Here is a 17,854-nt window from a genome sequence, read left to right on the forward strand (position 1 = left end):
TAGAAGTGGAGATCCTTGGTGTCCGTGAATCAACCCCTGGTTTTGATTCACTGGTCTGGGGTAAGGCCTGGGAGTCTTCATTTTTAACAAACAATCTGGTGATTCTAGAGCAAGCTGTCTTTGGGCCACACTTCAGGAAGCCGTTATCGAAGGTCACTCATCTATCCATTTCCCAAATACTGTATCTACGAGCTGTATAGTTCGCTATTAACAATCATTCCTATACCAAGTCTTAATTTCCTAGAAATAGTAGATCATCAGACCACATACGCAGAGAGAAGTTTTAAAAGACACCATAACCCTACCATGGTCTAAATACCTCATCTTCCCTTCTCTACATACCTTGGTTTTTAAAGCATGTAATTAACTGTAGATGGTTAGCATTTTATTTTTCCTGACGTTCACAGCTGTGGCAAAATGAAAACTAGATATATCCTAATAATTAAATGTTCTCAGTACTGCTGCAATGTCAGACAGACTCACTTTGGGTGGCTTGTGCTTTTGGTTGTCAGTAATATCTTCCTCTTCAGTATCTGAAGCTTGACGAAACTGGAGAGTGCCAGTGTTGATGTAAAAACCTCCATATTTTGTGGTTAGAGAAGCAGGAACTAATTCGTCATACTAGATTAAAAAAAAAAAAAAGGTTTCAGATTCACCGTATTGTCTTTAATTATGAAGTAAATACGTACCAGAGAAACTCATTCACCATGGCAGGATCTTCCTCACAACTGACTGCAATGAAGATGTTTGTGTACACTTGTTATCACTGCGGCATTAGTCACAATTGCAAGATCATAGAAACAGCCTAAGTGCCCCTCAGCGGATGAATGGATATGCAAAGTGCGGTGCAGACATAGAACGGAATAATATGCAACCAAAAAGAACAATGAGGGGGCTGCAAAACATATTATAACATGGATGGATCTGGAAGACATAAGGCTAAGTGAAATAAGTCAATCACATGAGGACAAATATTACGTGACCCTACTTTTATAAGAGGAGAGAAAACACACACACACAGAACAATGTTCACTGGTGGCTGCCAAATGGAAGGGGGAAATCACTCTCTAGATCACAGACACTTGTTATTTTTTGTGATGGGAAAAGTAGCTCAGAATGTGGATGTAATGAGCACAGCCTGACCAAAGTAAAAGATGCCACTAAGAAGCGCCCAAGAGAAAATGATGTTTGTGCTAAAGAACATGACATGCTCTTCGGCAACAACACCGACAATAACCTAAAATACAACAAAAAACAAGTACATGGTCACATATGTAGGTATACAGGCACATGTGTACAGATAGGTACAGGTGAATACCTGCGTGTGTACAGACAAAAGTATCTATATGTACGTGTATGTACACATATGTATATGCATGCATATATATTCACAGAAGACACAGTTACAGATACTTCTCAGACATAACCAAACATCTTACAAGAATGGTTTTCTGAGTTTGAAGGCTTAGGACCTTAGTCTCATGGGACAACTCAGTCAACTGGCATCACAAAATTCACGTTCCGCATCCTAGTGAGGTAAGTAGTGTCTGGGGTCTTAAAAGCTTGCTAGCAGCCATCTAAGATACAACTATTGGTCTCTACTCTTCAGGAGCAAAAGAGAAAGAAGGAAACCAAAGTCTCACAGAAGAAATTAGTCTACAGGGCTGACAGGCTACAAGAACCATGACCTCATCTACCCTGAGACCAGAAGAACTAGGTGATGCCCAGCTACCACTACCAAGCGTTCTGATCAGGGCCACACCAGAGGCACCCTGACAAAACAAGAGAAAAACACAGAACTCAAATTCTTAAAAAGTCCAGATTTAATGGACTAGTTGAGACTAGAGGACTCCCTGAGACTACTGCCCTGAGATACTCTTTAAACCTTGAACCGAAACTATCCTGAGGTCACCTTTTAGCAAAATAACAGATTGGCACACAAAATAAAGGATATTACCCATGAGGACAGTACTCCATTAAAAAACCATCTATACGAGACCAAGAGATCAACAATTATTCTAAAGCAAAGATGAGAAGATAAGGGGACAGGGAAACTTGAGCATTGGAAACAAAACAACTAGAATGCAATTAAAGAGAATCTGACACATCAAGAAAAATATAAACTAATGTCACTGAACAATCTGTGTAGAAATTGTCAAATGGGAACCTAATTTGGTGTGTAAACTTTCACCAAAAACATAACAAAATATTATTTAAAAAAAAATTGTGGAATAAGTTGAGAAAAAGTTAATATATGGGATAAAAATTAGATCTGATCAATAGGTATTTATCAAGAAAGAAACTTCTGGAACAATGAAGTAAATCCTAAATATATCATCGCTGAGAAAATGTGAATGATCACTGCTACTTTTCCAAACGACAAAAGACTCTGATGAGAAATCGAAACAAAAAGTAAATCTTGGTCATAAAGTAATAAAGAATAGCAAGGCCATTTCTTCTGTCTTAGCTCTCAGCTTTTAAGTAGGGAAATTGCTGAAAACAATGTTTCAAAGAACCTTAGCATGTCTGTGTTTTAAAGGAGAAAAACCACGGCCCAGGTCAGTAAGCACCCGCCGCGGAGGGTGTACTATGAGCTGGGCACTGCTCGCTGCAGCGGCACTGACGGTCAATGTCAGGCTGGCACTCTGACCCCGAGGGAAACCTTACGTCCTCAAAGCCCAGGTCTGAATGTTTATCATTCTCTCACCTGATGAAGATGGACAAAAAGAAAACATTAAACAAAGGTCAATCCTAACCGAAGGAAGGGGTTCACATTGGGAGAGAAAAAAGGAACTGCTTATCCAACAACAGCAAGATACCTCCTACCTGAGGTCCCTACAAAGGGGCCATTTCAAATTACATAACTAGTCTTTAAGGAAAGGCAGGTTTTTAAGGACAATTCTTTACTAGAGGCAAGGAATAGACACAACCTAAAAGTTACTGTAAGAATTAAGAGTAAGTACAAAAACTGTGATTTTTAACCTGTATCCTTGTAAAGTTGCGGAGAATGGAAAAGGGAAGCGCTGCCAGTGTATCAGATCGAATCAAGAAGAAATCAGAAAAATAAATAAGCAATAATAGCAACACGGAAAAAGAAAAGACACGAAGTGAACTACGTTCTTGGTACAGATGAGACTTCACAAAAAAGGGCCGGCAGTGGGTGTCCGTACAGGAAGGACGTGAGGAAGAAGGATTCAACGTGAAAAGACTTAGAGATTATTTTGAAAGTGTTGAACTGTGATAAGATAAACGGACCTGTGCCTTTGCTTACACGGGCTTGTATAATGCTCTCTAATTTTCAAGGCTTCTTCGAATACGTTATTTCATTTGGCCCTCCTGATGCCCTTGTGAGGCGAGGAAGGCAAATATTATTGCCGTTTTATAAGTGAAAACCAGGCTCCGAGAGGTTAGGCACCGTGCCACTGCAGTTGCTAGTCAGGGTAGAGTCGCTGGCTGACTCCCAGCCTATCCCTGCAGCAAACCCAGTCATCACAGGCAGACAGGGCTCTGCGTGCTCAAGTCTGTGTCCTGCAGTGCCCCGCAGCGTTCTGAGCTCCCGCTATCAGGGGCTGCTCAGAAAAGTCAACTCCTCAGGCGCTTTTCATCTCGCCGTTTAAGTAGAATGTGTGAAGAGGACACGGAGTACGGAAGCTGAGAATCAGAGCCGGATTCAGGTGATTACCTACTATAAACCCAAGAACCCAGGGCTGTTAAGTCGATTCCGACTCATAGCAACCCTATAGGACAGAGTAGAACTGCCCCATAGAGTTTCCAAGGAGCGCCTGGCAGATTTGAACTGCCAACCCTTTGGTTAGCAGCCGTAGCACTTAACCACTACGCCACCAGAGTTTCCTTACCTACTATAATCCAGGGCAAATCGCTTAGCTTCAATTTGGGGGCTGTAAAATGGGGACGGTACTTACTTCACAAGGCACTAGTGAAATGTAAAAGAGACAACCTAAATAAAAGTGCTACTCAGTCTGGTATTATTTACTAATCATAAGGCAAACGTTTTTCTTTCAGTCCTTTTATAATTTGGAAGCATGAATGTGGGACTAAAAAGAATCTTCAAAAACATTTATTTTCAGGTGTTTGTAGTATTTTCACTCTATCAAATAATAAACACTGAAAGTACGCTGACTATGCAGTCAGTGAGAAGAACGGGGCATAACGTTGGTCATGACTACACAATCACGCTGTGTCACTGTTTTATAGGTCTGAATCATTTCATAAAAAGAACGGGGCATAATGCTGGTCACGACTGCACAATCACGCTGTTTTATAGGTCTGAATCATTTCACAAAAAGAACCAATGAATCTGCTAAGGGCAATGATACCAAACTATCTTGCAGGTCCATAAACAGCCTGTATTTTTAGCTCAATTTCCTCCTATATAACAGGGACCTACTTACCTTGTCCTATACATGTCAGAAATGAATTTTATGACCCAACAACTTAGATCTACAAAATCTACCCTTATTTACTAAAATAAAAAAAAAAATAGTGGCTTTTAATTTTTCTTTACCACAACTCAGAGTAGAAAATACATCACACACCAAAATGCAGTGCACACACGCACACACAAATCAAATAAAAATTATTTAATCTCACTATCAGTGATGTACTCTGGTAGTTTCTATTCTATTCTATTCCACTTCTCTTTCTTTAAAAATGCTGGTCACAGCCTCTAAATCGGTATATAATCCAATTACAGGTTATAAAAGCCTGTTTGAAAAACACTTTATTCAAATATTCTGAATGCTATAAAAGAAGCTATTAGAAATGCTATTTATATAGGTCTGAATACATGCAACCCCCACTTATATACAGCTGAGTTCTCCCTTGGGTAATTCCGAATTCAGAATCTCCTTTCCATACAATCACGCAGTGTTTACACTGATCCTATAACGCATTATACTTGGTTTATGCTTTTCAGAGCAGGTTTATATTCATTATCTTATTTGAGCCACAAAGTAATTCTGCGGGCCAAGCAGCCCATGGCAGGGGACACTGGGTGATGCTAAAGGACTTGCTTCATGTATGTTTTCAACACAACACACACACACACAGAAGATACTTAAGAAGAAAAAAGACTTTCTCCAGGTAACAGGACAAACGAGAAACCGAGTCAGGACTAGAGTCTAAGTCTTCTGACTTGAGCTCTAACTCATGAGTTCCCCATCAAGGACGAGACCCTTGAGGACATCCCATGCCCTAACTTACTGGCTGACACTCTTTTAGGTGACAGGAAGCCCTCTCCACTCTAAAGGGCACTGTGCACATCTTACGTCTGCCGATCAGGTTGCCTGGCATGGTGAACCGTGTATGTCAGGACAGCAGAAATGACGTAGGAGTGTGACAGGGCACCCAGTGTGCCTCTGCTCTGAGTCCTTCCACCACTACATGCTGTCATCACCTCTACCACCAAGCACTACAGGGACAGGAAAAAGACATGCTTTCTGTACTGTGACAGTCACCTCAGTGTCACTTTCTGTACCTCCTAATTAATCACTAACAGTGCAGGGGTATCCTAACCACAGGCTTTAGATTACTGTAGTATTGGAAGAATGTCAGAACACATGCCTCACCTATTCCAAACCATGGAATGCCCTCATTCATTTGCTGTGTGGTCAACGGACCGCTACAGGCTCTAAACACTCATTGTTTTATAAGAAAAAGAGGATTCCAAAGGAAAAGCTGTAGGGTTTGATCAAAAGGCATAGCAGCAGTAAACAATTAAATGCATTCTAATGATGTTTGCTAGATTAATTCAACCCAGTAGCACCAACTTTCAAGATCACATGGTTCTCATTGGGAAGTTATTTCGAAATACACCTGCCCAAGTTTGGGAGTATCAATAAAAATTCAACATACACTCTTTTGACCAACACATTTCCAAAAACAGAAATTCATCCTGCATATCATATTTGCTCTCTATAAATATACTGCGCATGTATTTACTCTCTATAAATATACTGCGCATGTATCTACCCAAGTACACAAACTTAAATGTGCACAGATGCTCAAGTCTCTGTAAGGGCATAAAGTGGTAACGATCTCAATGTGCGTCAACAGGGAAAACATTTCACAAATTACACAACAGAGATATATTCCCTGCCAGCCATTAGAAGGAACAGATCTACATGCCGATGTGAGATTCTAACAGGTATTTTTTATCATGAACATACATTATGTCAAGGCACAGGGCGGGGGGGCTACTGATTGATCGGCAGGACTTTGATACCTCAGCCATTCGCTTCTATAAATTTTTCCTAGATCCAAAGTAAATGTTACCTTCTCATTTGGCTTTTACTACTTTAAACTCTTTGTGCTAGCTTCTTCTTTCCAAACCTGAATATGCTTATCTTGGATAAGTAGGGCTTGACATATAAAGATAACATTTTCACTTCAGGAAATTTTTTTTTTCTGTATAACATATGAAAATTGTCCATGGAATTTTGGAATGAGTTAATACTTTACATGTAGAATGAGTGAAATTAAAAGGAAATGTGGGATACATAAAAAACTACATACATAGAAAAGCTAAAGTTAAAAATATTACCTGTACTATGATCTCATTTGTGTTAGCATTCTTCAAGGACATATAGGTATATGTTTACTCTACACAGAAATTTTTGGATGACTACACAAGCTTAATAGCACTTAAGATTTGGAAGTGGGACTTTGGAGTACTTTCGCATTCTACTTGGTGCCCTCTTGTACTTTACTGTTGTTTTGCCATAAGCATATATTGTTTTAAAACTGAAAAAAACACACACACACACACACACACACACACACACACACAAAAATAAAACAAAACCCCAAACAGCAAAAATCTCTTATTTGGGCCTTACCTCCAGGAACTGTAATTCAGTATGTGTGGTTCAAGACAAGTGCACTACCCCTGACTGAGAATCATTAATCTAATGTAACGGTTTTCAGCATCTTGCTAGAAGTTTCTTCTTCCTTTTTCTTTTTTTCCCAAAACAGTTTTTTGCTATCAGTTAGCAAAAAGTAGATGACGAAATCAATACTAATCACACGTGTCTGAAAACTATTAAAGAACTAAAGAGACTCTTTTAGGAACCCTAGGATGGAACACAGCATATTCAAAGTAATGGTCTAGTAGAGGGGTCAGCAAACTTGTTCATGGGCCAAATCTGGTCTGCTGTTTGTTTTTGTACAGACCGAGAGCTAAGAATTGTTTTGCATTTTTAAATGGCTGGAAAAACTAAAAGAAGGCTAATATTTGTGGCACAGAAAAATTATATGAAATTTAACTTTCAGTGTCCCAAAATAAAGTTTTGTTGGAACACAGCCACACCCCATCATTTATGTATTATCTATGGCTACACTCACGCTCCGATGACAGAGCTGAGTTGTGACAGGCTGCATGAACCACCAAGCCTAAAATATGTATCATCCGGCCCTTTACAGAGACAGTCTACTGAATCCTAGTCCAATACAATCATGTAAGAACGACATCACGGGCCCACCCAACATTAAAAAATTTTAAATCCACCAAACCCACTGCCGCTGCGTCGATTCTAACTCATGGCAACCCTACAGGACAGAGTAGGACTGTCCCATAGGATTTCCAAGGAGTGGCTGGTGGATTTGAACTGCCAAACTTTTGGTTGGCAGCTGAGATTTTAACCACTGTACCACCAGGGCTCCTTTAAATCCACAGTATCCTTCAAAAAAAGGAAAAAGAGTGAAAAATCTTTAAGCAGTGAAAACGGCTTTAAAAAACACAAGCAAAAACATTCATTGAGCTATTTTCGTTGCTTTACCCTTGATTTCTACTACCCCAAACAAACAAAGAATTCACTGTTATAGTAAAAGGTACATTACTCACAGCCTCTGAGTTATCAATAAATGGATCTGTCTCGTCATAGCCAAAGCCTATATCAATTAAATCTTGTAGCCGATCCTTCCGGTGTTTACGGGGTTTCCCACCCTGCAAAGAATAGATACATTAGACTGACTCAGTACTCATGCTGTTTCCATGAAGTTAAAAAATACCTGTTAGAAGAATTCCTAACGATTTTTGTAGATCATCTCCCTTCCAAGAGGTTGAACTGAATTCTCCGACACCTTAAGTGTAAATTGCACTTGATGGTTTGCTTCCAAAGAGTAGAGCATGGAAGAAAACAACAGAAAGCTAGTTGCTGTCAAGTGGATTCCAACTCAGGGTGACCCTTGTGTGTCAGAGCAGAACTGTACTCCATGGGGTTTCCAGGGGATGAGTTTTCGGAAGTCAGCTCTACTCTGACAAGGGGGGATTTCTAGGATACGAGTTATCCTATTGAGAAAAAGTTACACAAAAGCAATTAAGTATGTGAAGGACTGTTTCACCCTAAAAAAAAAAAGAGGTCTAACTAAGGAGGACACAAAAACTCACAGAAGAAAACTAGTAAAGAGGACCAGTCCCACTACACATTAAATAAATTTACAACAGTTAAAACAGACATTGCATGAGTATAAGAATAAACACATTCACAGAACTTTTGTAAACCTACATTAGTATATAAGAATTTAAGATGTAAAAGGCAGCATTACAACTCAATGGAGAGCAATTACCTTAATAAATCAAATAAATGCGATTAAAGTAAGATACCAATTTCTATCCAATTATAAACTTTTAAAATTCTGGCAAGGTAGAGAAGAAATCGGAATGATCAAACATTTCTGAAAAGAGGATATAATAAAGCCCTTTTAGGAAGCAATCTGCAAGCATCTGCCAAGAGACATTTCCAAACTCTTTCATTTTCGTCTTTTGCCTCTTCTATGTTTTCTAAGCTCTCTATGAGGAATTACTGTCAGGATGGAAATATGATAACATACTTTAAAAAAAACCCTTTATCTCATTTAATTCAGTAATTCTACTCCTAAGTTATGGAGCCTATTCCTAAGTACTACTTAGATTCAGAAGTATCTGCTAAGAATTTATGTTACAGAAGGCAGTATGTTCCATATTAGAAGGAATTCAAATTTAAGTATGAGAAGTCCTTGTCCTCAAGGAACTTAAACAATCTACTCAGCAAATGTAGTTCCGAGGCCCTACCACAAGCCACACGCTGTGCCATGTATTAGGAACACAGCAATGAAGACAGACACAGTTCCAGCCTTCACGGGTTTTAGTGCGGTGGAGAGGAGAAAAAGTAAACAAATAATGACAGTCGTGATGAATGGCAGAAAGGAAAAACACAGGTTGTACAGACAGCTTTAAACCAAGGGCCTAACCCTGGCTTCCTGAAGAAATTCACGCGCAGACAAGGATGAGTGGAGTCAAGCATTTGTGGAAGCCACTGAAGGGATCAGAACAGGGAAGTAACCTGAAGGGCTGTGGCTACTGCTATTGTGTGTGACCACAGGTGGGGAGGAGATCAGCCAGAAAAGTAACCAGAGATCTGCAATGCTGATGCTGATAGCGAGTACTCATGAGTGCAGACTTTGCACTAGATCCTATACTAAAAATCTTTATTTCACATTTGTCAAATGCAAAAAAAAACTGACACTGATAAAGGCCAAGTAACTTATCTGAGGCCACAGAGTTAGAAAGCGGTAGAGCCAATCTTCAAACCCATGTCTGACTCCAAAGTGCCATTCTGGTAAAGGTGCTAGAAGCTGTAGAACCTATGGGGTCATTTTTAGTCAAGACACCTAAGTTCAATGCACCAAATGGAAATCAGCGCCTCCACTGTTCTCCAAACAAGCTTCTCCCACTTGACATTCCCATTTTGTTCCTCCTGCCTTAAAACTTCATTATTATCTAAAATTAAAAAGATAGAGGATACTAAGTGTTGACAAGGATGTGGAGCAACTGGAACTCTCCTGTATCGCTGGTGTGAATCCAAAGAGATACAGCCACACTGGGAGATACTTGGGCAGTCTTTTATGAGGCTGAACGAATGCTTACAAACTGGGAACAACACAAATGCCTATCATCTGGTGGGTAAGGTCCGTACATCCATACAACGGCTTACTACTCAGCAGTAAAAAGGAAGGAACTACTGACAGGTGCAATGATGTGGAGGAATTCCAAAAGCATTACACTACGTGAAAGAAGCCAGGCACATTTACAGGAATTTCTAGAAAAGGCAAAAACTGTAGTGACAGGAAACAGGTCAGTGACTACCAGGGGCCAGGGCTGGGGAGAGAGGACTGTCTGCAAGAGGATACAAGGAGACTCTTCTGAGGTGGTGGAACTGTTCTGCATCATGACTGTGGCTGTTACACGACTGAGTGCATTTGTCAAAATTCATCAAATTGTTCCCTTAAAATGGACGAGGTGTGTTTATATTATTTATATTATACTTCAATAATGCTCATTAAAAATACCCTCATTATCATTTCTGCATCGACTCCCTGCAAACTTTTGTCCACACGACTGCTCACATCTTTTAGCTTCCTTTCCATTCCACCTGCCACTGCTCCTATGCTGGCCCTTGTGTTTGACTTAAATGCAAGGAATGGCTTAACCAGCCCTTCCTCCCTCAAACTTACCCTGCACAATACCACCTAATTAACATTGATAGAACAACATCTTACATCATTCCCTTCCCACTCCCACCCCCCACCCCGCCCCGTTCAAAATGCTTCAGAAGCACTCTACCTATTACAAAATAAATCCAAAACCCTTAATATGGCATTAAATGCCTTCTACATGTTGACTCAAAGTACCTTTCCAACTTTTTTCTTACAATGTTCCAACTTGAACACTATGATCCATTCAAACTATCTTTCCTCTCTCCCCTAAACATATCTGCTTATCTTTCCTCATGCTTTCCCCTTATTTGGAATAGTCTCTTACTCCTCTCGGGATCCTCCCACCCTTCACAGCTTAGTCCAAGTTTTAGACCTTTCCTCCATGAAATGTTCTAATTAAAAAAAAAAAAAAAGATCTTTTTCTGCTGTCCTAACATACATTTTGTCTAAGCAGAGCTAGCTCCCTCTAAGATTTACCTAGGGAAAATTTAAAATATGAATAGGCTCTGTTGTCATGAGTACAGTCAGACATATGTGGCAGTGCAATTTATGGAAAATCAGAGAGTCAGGAACACTTAAATCTAATCGAGGTGATCAACTTGTTACCATAGGAAATTCTGAATGTTGTTAACAGTTCTGGGTCCATAAACTAATGGTGGCTGGTGGATTCGAACCGCTGACCTTTTGGTTAGCAGCTGAGCTCTTAACCACCATACCACCAGGGCTCCGTAAAAGAGTTTAGTGCTGTTAAAATAGCAAACGTGAATTTTATCAAGCACAGTAAAGAAAATGGCTAAAGCTTTTACTTGATTATAATCGTATTAATCTGAACAAAAGCCCTCTCAAAAAGTTTAAGATCTTCCCCAAGCATCAGAACAATGACAGAATCATAACAATAAAGGTATAAATTATATAAACCATGATACATCTACTCAATGTTAATACTGTCATTTAAAAACAACATTGCAGAAAAATATGTATTAATATAAACCAAAAAAGCCCAAACCCGTTGCTGTAGAGTCGATTCCAACTCATAGAAACCCTATAGGACAGAGCAAAACTGCTCCAAAGTTTCTAAGGCGCACCTGGTGGATTCGAACTGCTGACCTTTAGGTTAGCAGCCATAACTCTTAACCACTATGCCACCAGCGTTTCCATGAATTAACACAGAAAGGAAAAAAAAAAGCCATTGACAAAATGTTATGTATACCCATTAAAAAAATCCACTGCTGTTGAGTTGATTCTGACTTATACCAACCCTACAGGACAGAGTAGAACTGCCCCATAGGGTTTCCAAGGAGCGGCTGGTGGATTCAAACAAATGACCTCTGTGGTTAGCAGACTCTTGACCACTATACCACCAGGGCTCCAAATGTAATGTATAGCTTCGGCTATTCTCAGAAAAGGTAAAACCAGTGTTTACCAAGCATCTGCAAAGGTGTTCAACCTGAATGGTGATCAGGGAGGCGGCATTAAAATGCCAGGACACTGCATTTTTAACTACAGTGTCATTCAAACAGCATGATTTCATTTATAAAAAATAACACAGCAAATACATAACGTGCTGGGAGAAAAGGCAAGCAGATAACCACGCTTATTACTACTGGAAATGGGATATAGCTGGAGGCAGTGGTGAAGGACTTTGGTTTAATATGCATTATCTGAAAAAATTTTAATAACAGGAATGTACTCAGGTGATTAAAAAAAGGGGGGGGGCGGGCAAAGAACCACATACGTAAGCATACATTTATTGAAAAAGCCCTTGAAGGATACACATCTAGCTGTCAACTGTGGGTATGCATGGCAATGGGCTTACAGATAGGTAGGTGATTTTTATTTTCTCTTCGCCAATCTAGATTTATACATTCCTTTATAAAGAACAACTCTCTGAAATATATGGAAATACTACATATGCACAGGTGACCTGGGAAGAAGTTGCTGGGGAGCTGGGAGTGAGGGATGGGACATTTACTTTTCATAGTATTAAGTACATGCAGGTGTTGGCCATTCAGGAAAGTTTACTTTCTTAGGTTTGGTCCACCGAACTTCAATACCTACCTTTCAGATTTTTCAACTCCTTAAATGGCTCTGCTTCCCAGTTCCACTGTGGGGAAAAGCTCTGGATAGCCTATATTTGACACACCCACACCTGAGTCAAAACCTGCTGCCGTCGAGTCGATTCCAAATCACAGCGACCCTATAGGACAAAGAACTGCCCCATAGAGTTTCCACGGAGCGCCTGGTGGATTTGAACTGTTGACCTCTTGGTTAGCAGCCGTAGCACTTAACCGCTACGCCACCAGGGTTTCCCACCCGAGTGGCTGTGTCTTAAATTCCTCTCCGACAGCCAGGGTTCCGCAGCCTTTGCTCCGCCATTTGTTGTCAGGCACACCCCACCTCCCTCCTTCCTCACAGAGGCCACCGGTTTTCTGGCCTTGGTTTCCTTTTCCTCACTTTTGGGCCTTTCTAGAAAAAACCTGTGCCCTTGGCCCGCCTTCTGCCTGATGCCCCCTTTTCTATTCTCTAACCTCCAGTCCCCTGGTTATGCTAAAATTCAGTGCAGTGCAAAGTGTAGTCACTGAAATCAAACTTTTTGCAGTTGCCATAAGGGCACATGTAAATTAACTCACAGATACCAAAATTCCACCTAAAGGAACTCAAGGTTCGCAAAGGACTCTACTACAGCGCCTTCCCGCGAGGCCTCTTCTAACTGCCCCCTTTTTCGGCACCCTCAGCAAGAACGCTCCCTGCACAGGAGTCCAAGGCTCACTTCATACACTCGCTGGGCCCTCGCAGCTGTTCACATCACACGGCTTACACGTTCATCTTATAAAAACACAAACTTTATTTCCTAAAAAATAAACAAAGCTCCCCTTTAGTGTTGCTCCATCTAAAATGAAGAAACTCCTTTCAATCTACTCCTCTGGGGCACCAGCTCACCGTGACTCACACAGCAGAACATCACCTCCTGAGTCATCCTCAGTACCTGCCTAACCTGATAAGCAGTGTTTCCAGCCAACGCAGTCCGCTTACACTGTAACTCCACACTGGAAAACAAGCAAGGTGGGCTGAGAAGAGGGCCCCCTATCGCCTTCAGGTGCCACCAACCCTAACTACCATCCAACAGGCAGGGAGCGCCTGCAGTGGACAAGGCAGGACACCAACAGCTCAGAAAGTCTCCGGTCTTGTAACTGAGAAGAAAACATCCCCAAGTCACACAGCTTCCCTTCTGTCCCAGCCCTGCCACCGCCTTCTCTTCCCCCATCTCTGCAGGTGTCCTCGGCCTCCCCATAGAAAAGGGCGGCGTTTCAAGCTCGCGGAGAGGCCGCCGAGAGGCTGACTTCAGAGCACTGAGATTCCAATAATGATTGCTTACAGACAAGGGACCTTCCGCCCAAATAACCGAGCGCTGCTGATTCTCACTTGTTCCTAAGGGTCTAGGAGGGTTTAAGAGAATTCGTTTAGCTCAGAGAGGCCAAGGAATTAAAAGGGTATGCCCATGGCAAGTGATCACAACTGGTAACTGTAATAAAAGAAACCATAACTTGAGCTGGAATTCTCCCTTGCCCTTTATGTACGATCCCCTCAGTTTGTTTGTTTTAAAAAGGTTCTTATTTGATGTTTTTACCGTTCCTGTAATACCATACTATTGCTATTCTACAGAACCCTAAACACACTGCTATTTGCGTTTTCTAAGCGGAATTTATTTTGTGGTGGTATTAATAAGTTTGCCCAAACATACTCCTTTACCCAGAGCCCTATCAAATTAGTCCTTAGGGACCAGATCCAACATAAGGTCAAACAAACCGAGGAAAACCCGCCCGGGAAGCTCTAATCCCTCAGCAAGTGTGGATGGTCAATTAGTACTATGAGAAACTGATATAAGTCTCAAAACTCCCAGAAGGAACATATAAATGCTTCCATAACTATCTGTACCAGTCTCACATGTGAGAACACAATTTTTTTAAACAAGGCACTCGAATGAGTAGTATCTGCTGTGAAGAAGTCACTCAATGGAAATTACTCTTTTTCCAAGATATTGCCATTCTTTAAAACATGTATCCAGACACAATCAGCTCTAAAAGCAACACCAAAAGAAAATAAAGACTTTTTATAAACATGCTGTTTTTGAATAAAAGCTGTGAACTCCATTTGATCAACTGCTTTATTTGTAATACCGCTCAGAGTTATTTTTACCATCAAATCTACCCTATCCTCCCTTTCAAAATAAATATGAAGCTACAGGGGGTCTGAGAGTCCAAAGTCACGCAGAATTAACCATTAGGGGTGGTATTCAAAGTCTATACGGTACAGTAAACAGACTTCAGAGTCGTAACGTGCTGTCATGAACATGAACACATCTCCCAACTCAAGAGTCATTCAGATTCCAACAGTCTTAGCTGAGCACCTGCTAAGCACCAGGTAGTACTACTACAGGTGCATTTATTTAGGTTACTCAGTTTATAGACCGTCTTAGGACAGCAGGTCTTTCAAGATGGCTGGGGTGACGGAATGAGAAAAATCACCAAAAGAAATCTTTCGACCACCACAAGGCTGTCCTGTGTCCTGAAGGCTGAAAGAACACCTGCCCAAGTAGGCCTCATTCTCTGCTCTAGGGTATATGACGACACTGGAAAAAGCATACACATACAACTTAGAAACCATCCAAACACTGGGCTGGGAAGTGGGATAATCAGGCTAACCATGCGGAGCCCTGACACTGAGAATGCGGGAAGGCTTGGGGGTCTCTCTAACCTGCTTCCTCCCCACAGTGACCAGCAAGACTGATTTGGAGCTTACTGAGTAGAAGAAATCTCAAAACCCAGACTTAGCTATTTAATAAGATTTATGTACAACAGCCAGTTTTGTATATTCTAGGTAAAAATAAATACTTTATAACCATATCGCCCTTTTCCCAAAAAAACCGTTTAGCAACTGGTGCTGAATACACACAGTCACGTTACCTGAGCAGAGGAGCAATGTAACAGGAAATAGGCCACAGGCAATAAAAACAGGACAGGATGGGGGGACCCTGGGCACTGCAAATGGTTAACATACTCAGCTGCTACCCAAAAGGTTTGGCGGTTCGAGTCCATCCAGAGGCGCCTGAGAAGAAAGGCCTGGTTGATCTACTCCTAAAAGGTCACAGCCATTGAGAACCCTGCGCAGCACAGTTCTACTGTGACACACACGGGGTTGCCATGAGTTTGAATCGACTCCACGGGAACTGCTTTTCAACTACCAGAACTGTCTCAATCCTTCTTCCCAGAGGAACTGCAACAAGAGAAAGGCCACGTCCTATGTTCCATAGTTTTCCTTCTGGCTCCCTCAAGTGGCTAGTATGCTCCACTTCCTGTAGCTCCTCTCAGCACAAGCACAGCTCCGCACACCACAGGCCTTGAAGCTCCAAGCTGGCCTCCGAGGCCTTCAAACAAACCACAGAACTTACCATGGGCGTCACCCTCACACCCAGCTACATCCCAAAGCGTCTTATTTCTCCCCTACCTGGAAACCCCAAATCAATTTAACTCCCTCAGTTCTCTGAAACCTCCTACACACATTCCCCTTGACAATGGAAATGGCATGCCCGCCCACACGCCACCAATCATTTGGCTCGCAGAAGAGAAAGGGCAGAACGTAAAAGTGGATGGAGTGATGAGCGAAATGTACAAGGAAAAAGCTGTAACGCACGTACAACAAGGTCTCAAACCGGGGCTCGCCAGCTGAATATGGCCCATGGGTGTACTGTTTGGCCCACTAGGTATTGTTTGAATTAGAAGCGAACATTTAAAAGTAAGAGTTATCTATTGCTGCCATAACAGAAATACCACAAGTGGATGGCTTTAACAAAGAGAAATTTATTTCCTCACAGTAAAGTAGGCTAAAAGTCCAAATTCAAGGCATCAGTTCCAGGGGAAGGCTTTCTCTCTCTGCTGGCTCTGGAAGAAGGTCCTTGTCCTCAACCTTCTCCTGGTTGAGGAGCTTCTCAGACACAGGGACCCCAGGTCCAAAGGATGTGCTCTGCTCCTGGTGCTGCTTTCTTGGTGGTCTGAGGTCCCCAACTCTCTGCTTGCTTCCCTTTCCTTTTATCTCTGGAGAGGTAAAAGGTGGTGCAGGCCACACCCGGGGAAACTCCCTTTACCTCGGATCAGGGACGTGACCTGAGTAAGGGTGATGGTACAATCCCACCCTAATCCTCTCAACATAAAATTACAATCACAGAATGGAAGACGACCACACAGTACTGGGAATCATGGCCTAACCAAGTTGACACATATTTTGAGGGGACACAACTCAATCCATGACAAGAGGTGTCAAAGGGAAACCCAGATTTCTGCCTTCTTTTCAGAAATGGAAAGACCTGGAACTCTAAGCCCAAGTTCCTGCAAAGTAACAGGAGGCTGGAGCTGAGCAGCGGCTGCCCCCTCTACACGGGGCATGTGCGGCCCCTGTGTGGGGCAATCCCCACACTCTCCTCCATCCGGTCTGATGAGTGAGTAGCTTGGGGGCACCGGAATTGGCACCCCTGAACCACCGGACACCAAGAAGGACCTGCGATTGTTGTTGAAGCATGATCTTTTCTGAGAGCCTAGAGCTGGACAGGGTATCTTCTCCTGGGTCACTTGTGGCCTGATCATTTTCTTAAAAGGTCCCAAATAATTTGTTGTGGGCTTTAAGGCCACAATAGTTGAGAAGACTCTGGGAACAGTGATTGAAGGACCAAAGATAAAGGCCATGTGGAACAGAATACCTGAACTAAAAGGTTAAAATCAGTGGGGGAGAGTCAATTAACAGAAGTTAAAACCCCACAGATGATCATGCTAAAAAGCACCGCTGGTGTGTACAGAATAAGAAAAGACAAGAGTGGTTCTCTGTCATAGCCACAAGAGTAGTATGTTCATGGAACTACACGGTACCTCACACTTATTTAGTACTATAATATTTCAAACACAATCTACTTTTTCATCTGATGTTGACAAAAACCGTGTGCTCGGAGGCTGGCTGGGCAGATATTCTTGTACTCTGATAGATACCAAAGCATAAAACAGCCAAGAGCCTTAGCTAAGGTCACATCTAGTTAATAGGGGAGAGATCAGATTAGAATCCAGCTGTCCTAACTCCTGACCTTGAGCCCCTTCCACTACAATACACCGCCTTCTCCTGCCTCTCACCCACCACTCTCCCACAAAGGGAGAAAGCCACTTCAGGGATTACTGAGAAACATGGTTCCACAGGGGACTGGAGGTAGTCACTAAATGGCGCTGCACCTGCGTCCAAAATTTCTTCCAGTTTCAAGAAGATACAGACCCCTCCGCTCCTGCCAGAACAGCAAAGGAGAATCACACTTCTGTGGGCACTG

The 17,854-nt window shown here is 41.9% G+C and overlaps 1 protein-coding gene across 2 annotated transcripts in view; it reads right to left on the reverse strand.

Annotated features, from left to right (window-relative positions):
- UBN2 (ubinuclein 2) overlaps window positions 1-17,854 on the reverse strand; it is a 99,490-nt gene that overhangs the window by 73,702 nt on the left and 7,934 nt on the right. For both annotated transcript variants that reach the window (XM_049893127.1, XM_049893126.1), the window contains exons 3-4: window positions 7,862-7,963; window positions 484-621 (exon numbers count right to left, since the gene is read on the reverse strand). In XM_049893127.1, coding sequence (XP_049749084.1) covers window positions 484-621; window positions 7,862-7,963 — 240 coding nt within the window. The remainder of the gene's footprint in view (window positions 1-483; window positions 622-7,861; window positions 7,964-17,854) is intronic.

The sequence above is a fragment of the Elephas maximus genome, chromosome 8 (genome assembly GCF_024166365.1).
Source record: "Elephas maximus indicus isolate mEleMax1 chromosome 8, mEleMax1 primary haplotype, whole genome shotgun sequence".
Lineage (NCBI taxonomy): Eukaryota > Metazoa > Chordata > Mammalia > Proboscidea > Elephantidae > Elephas > Elephas maximus.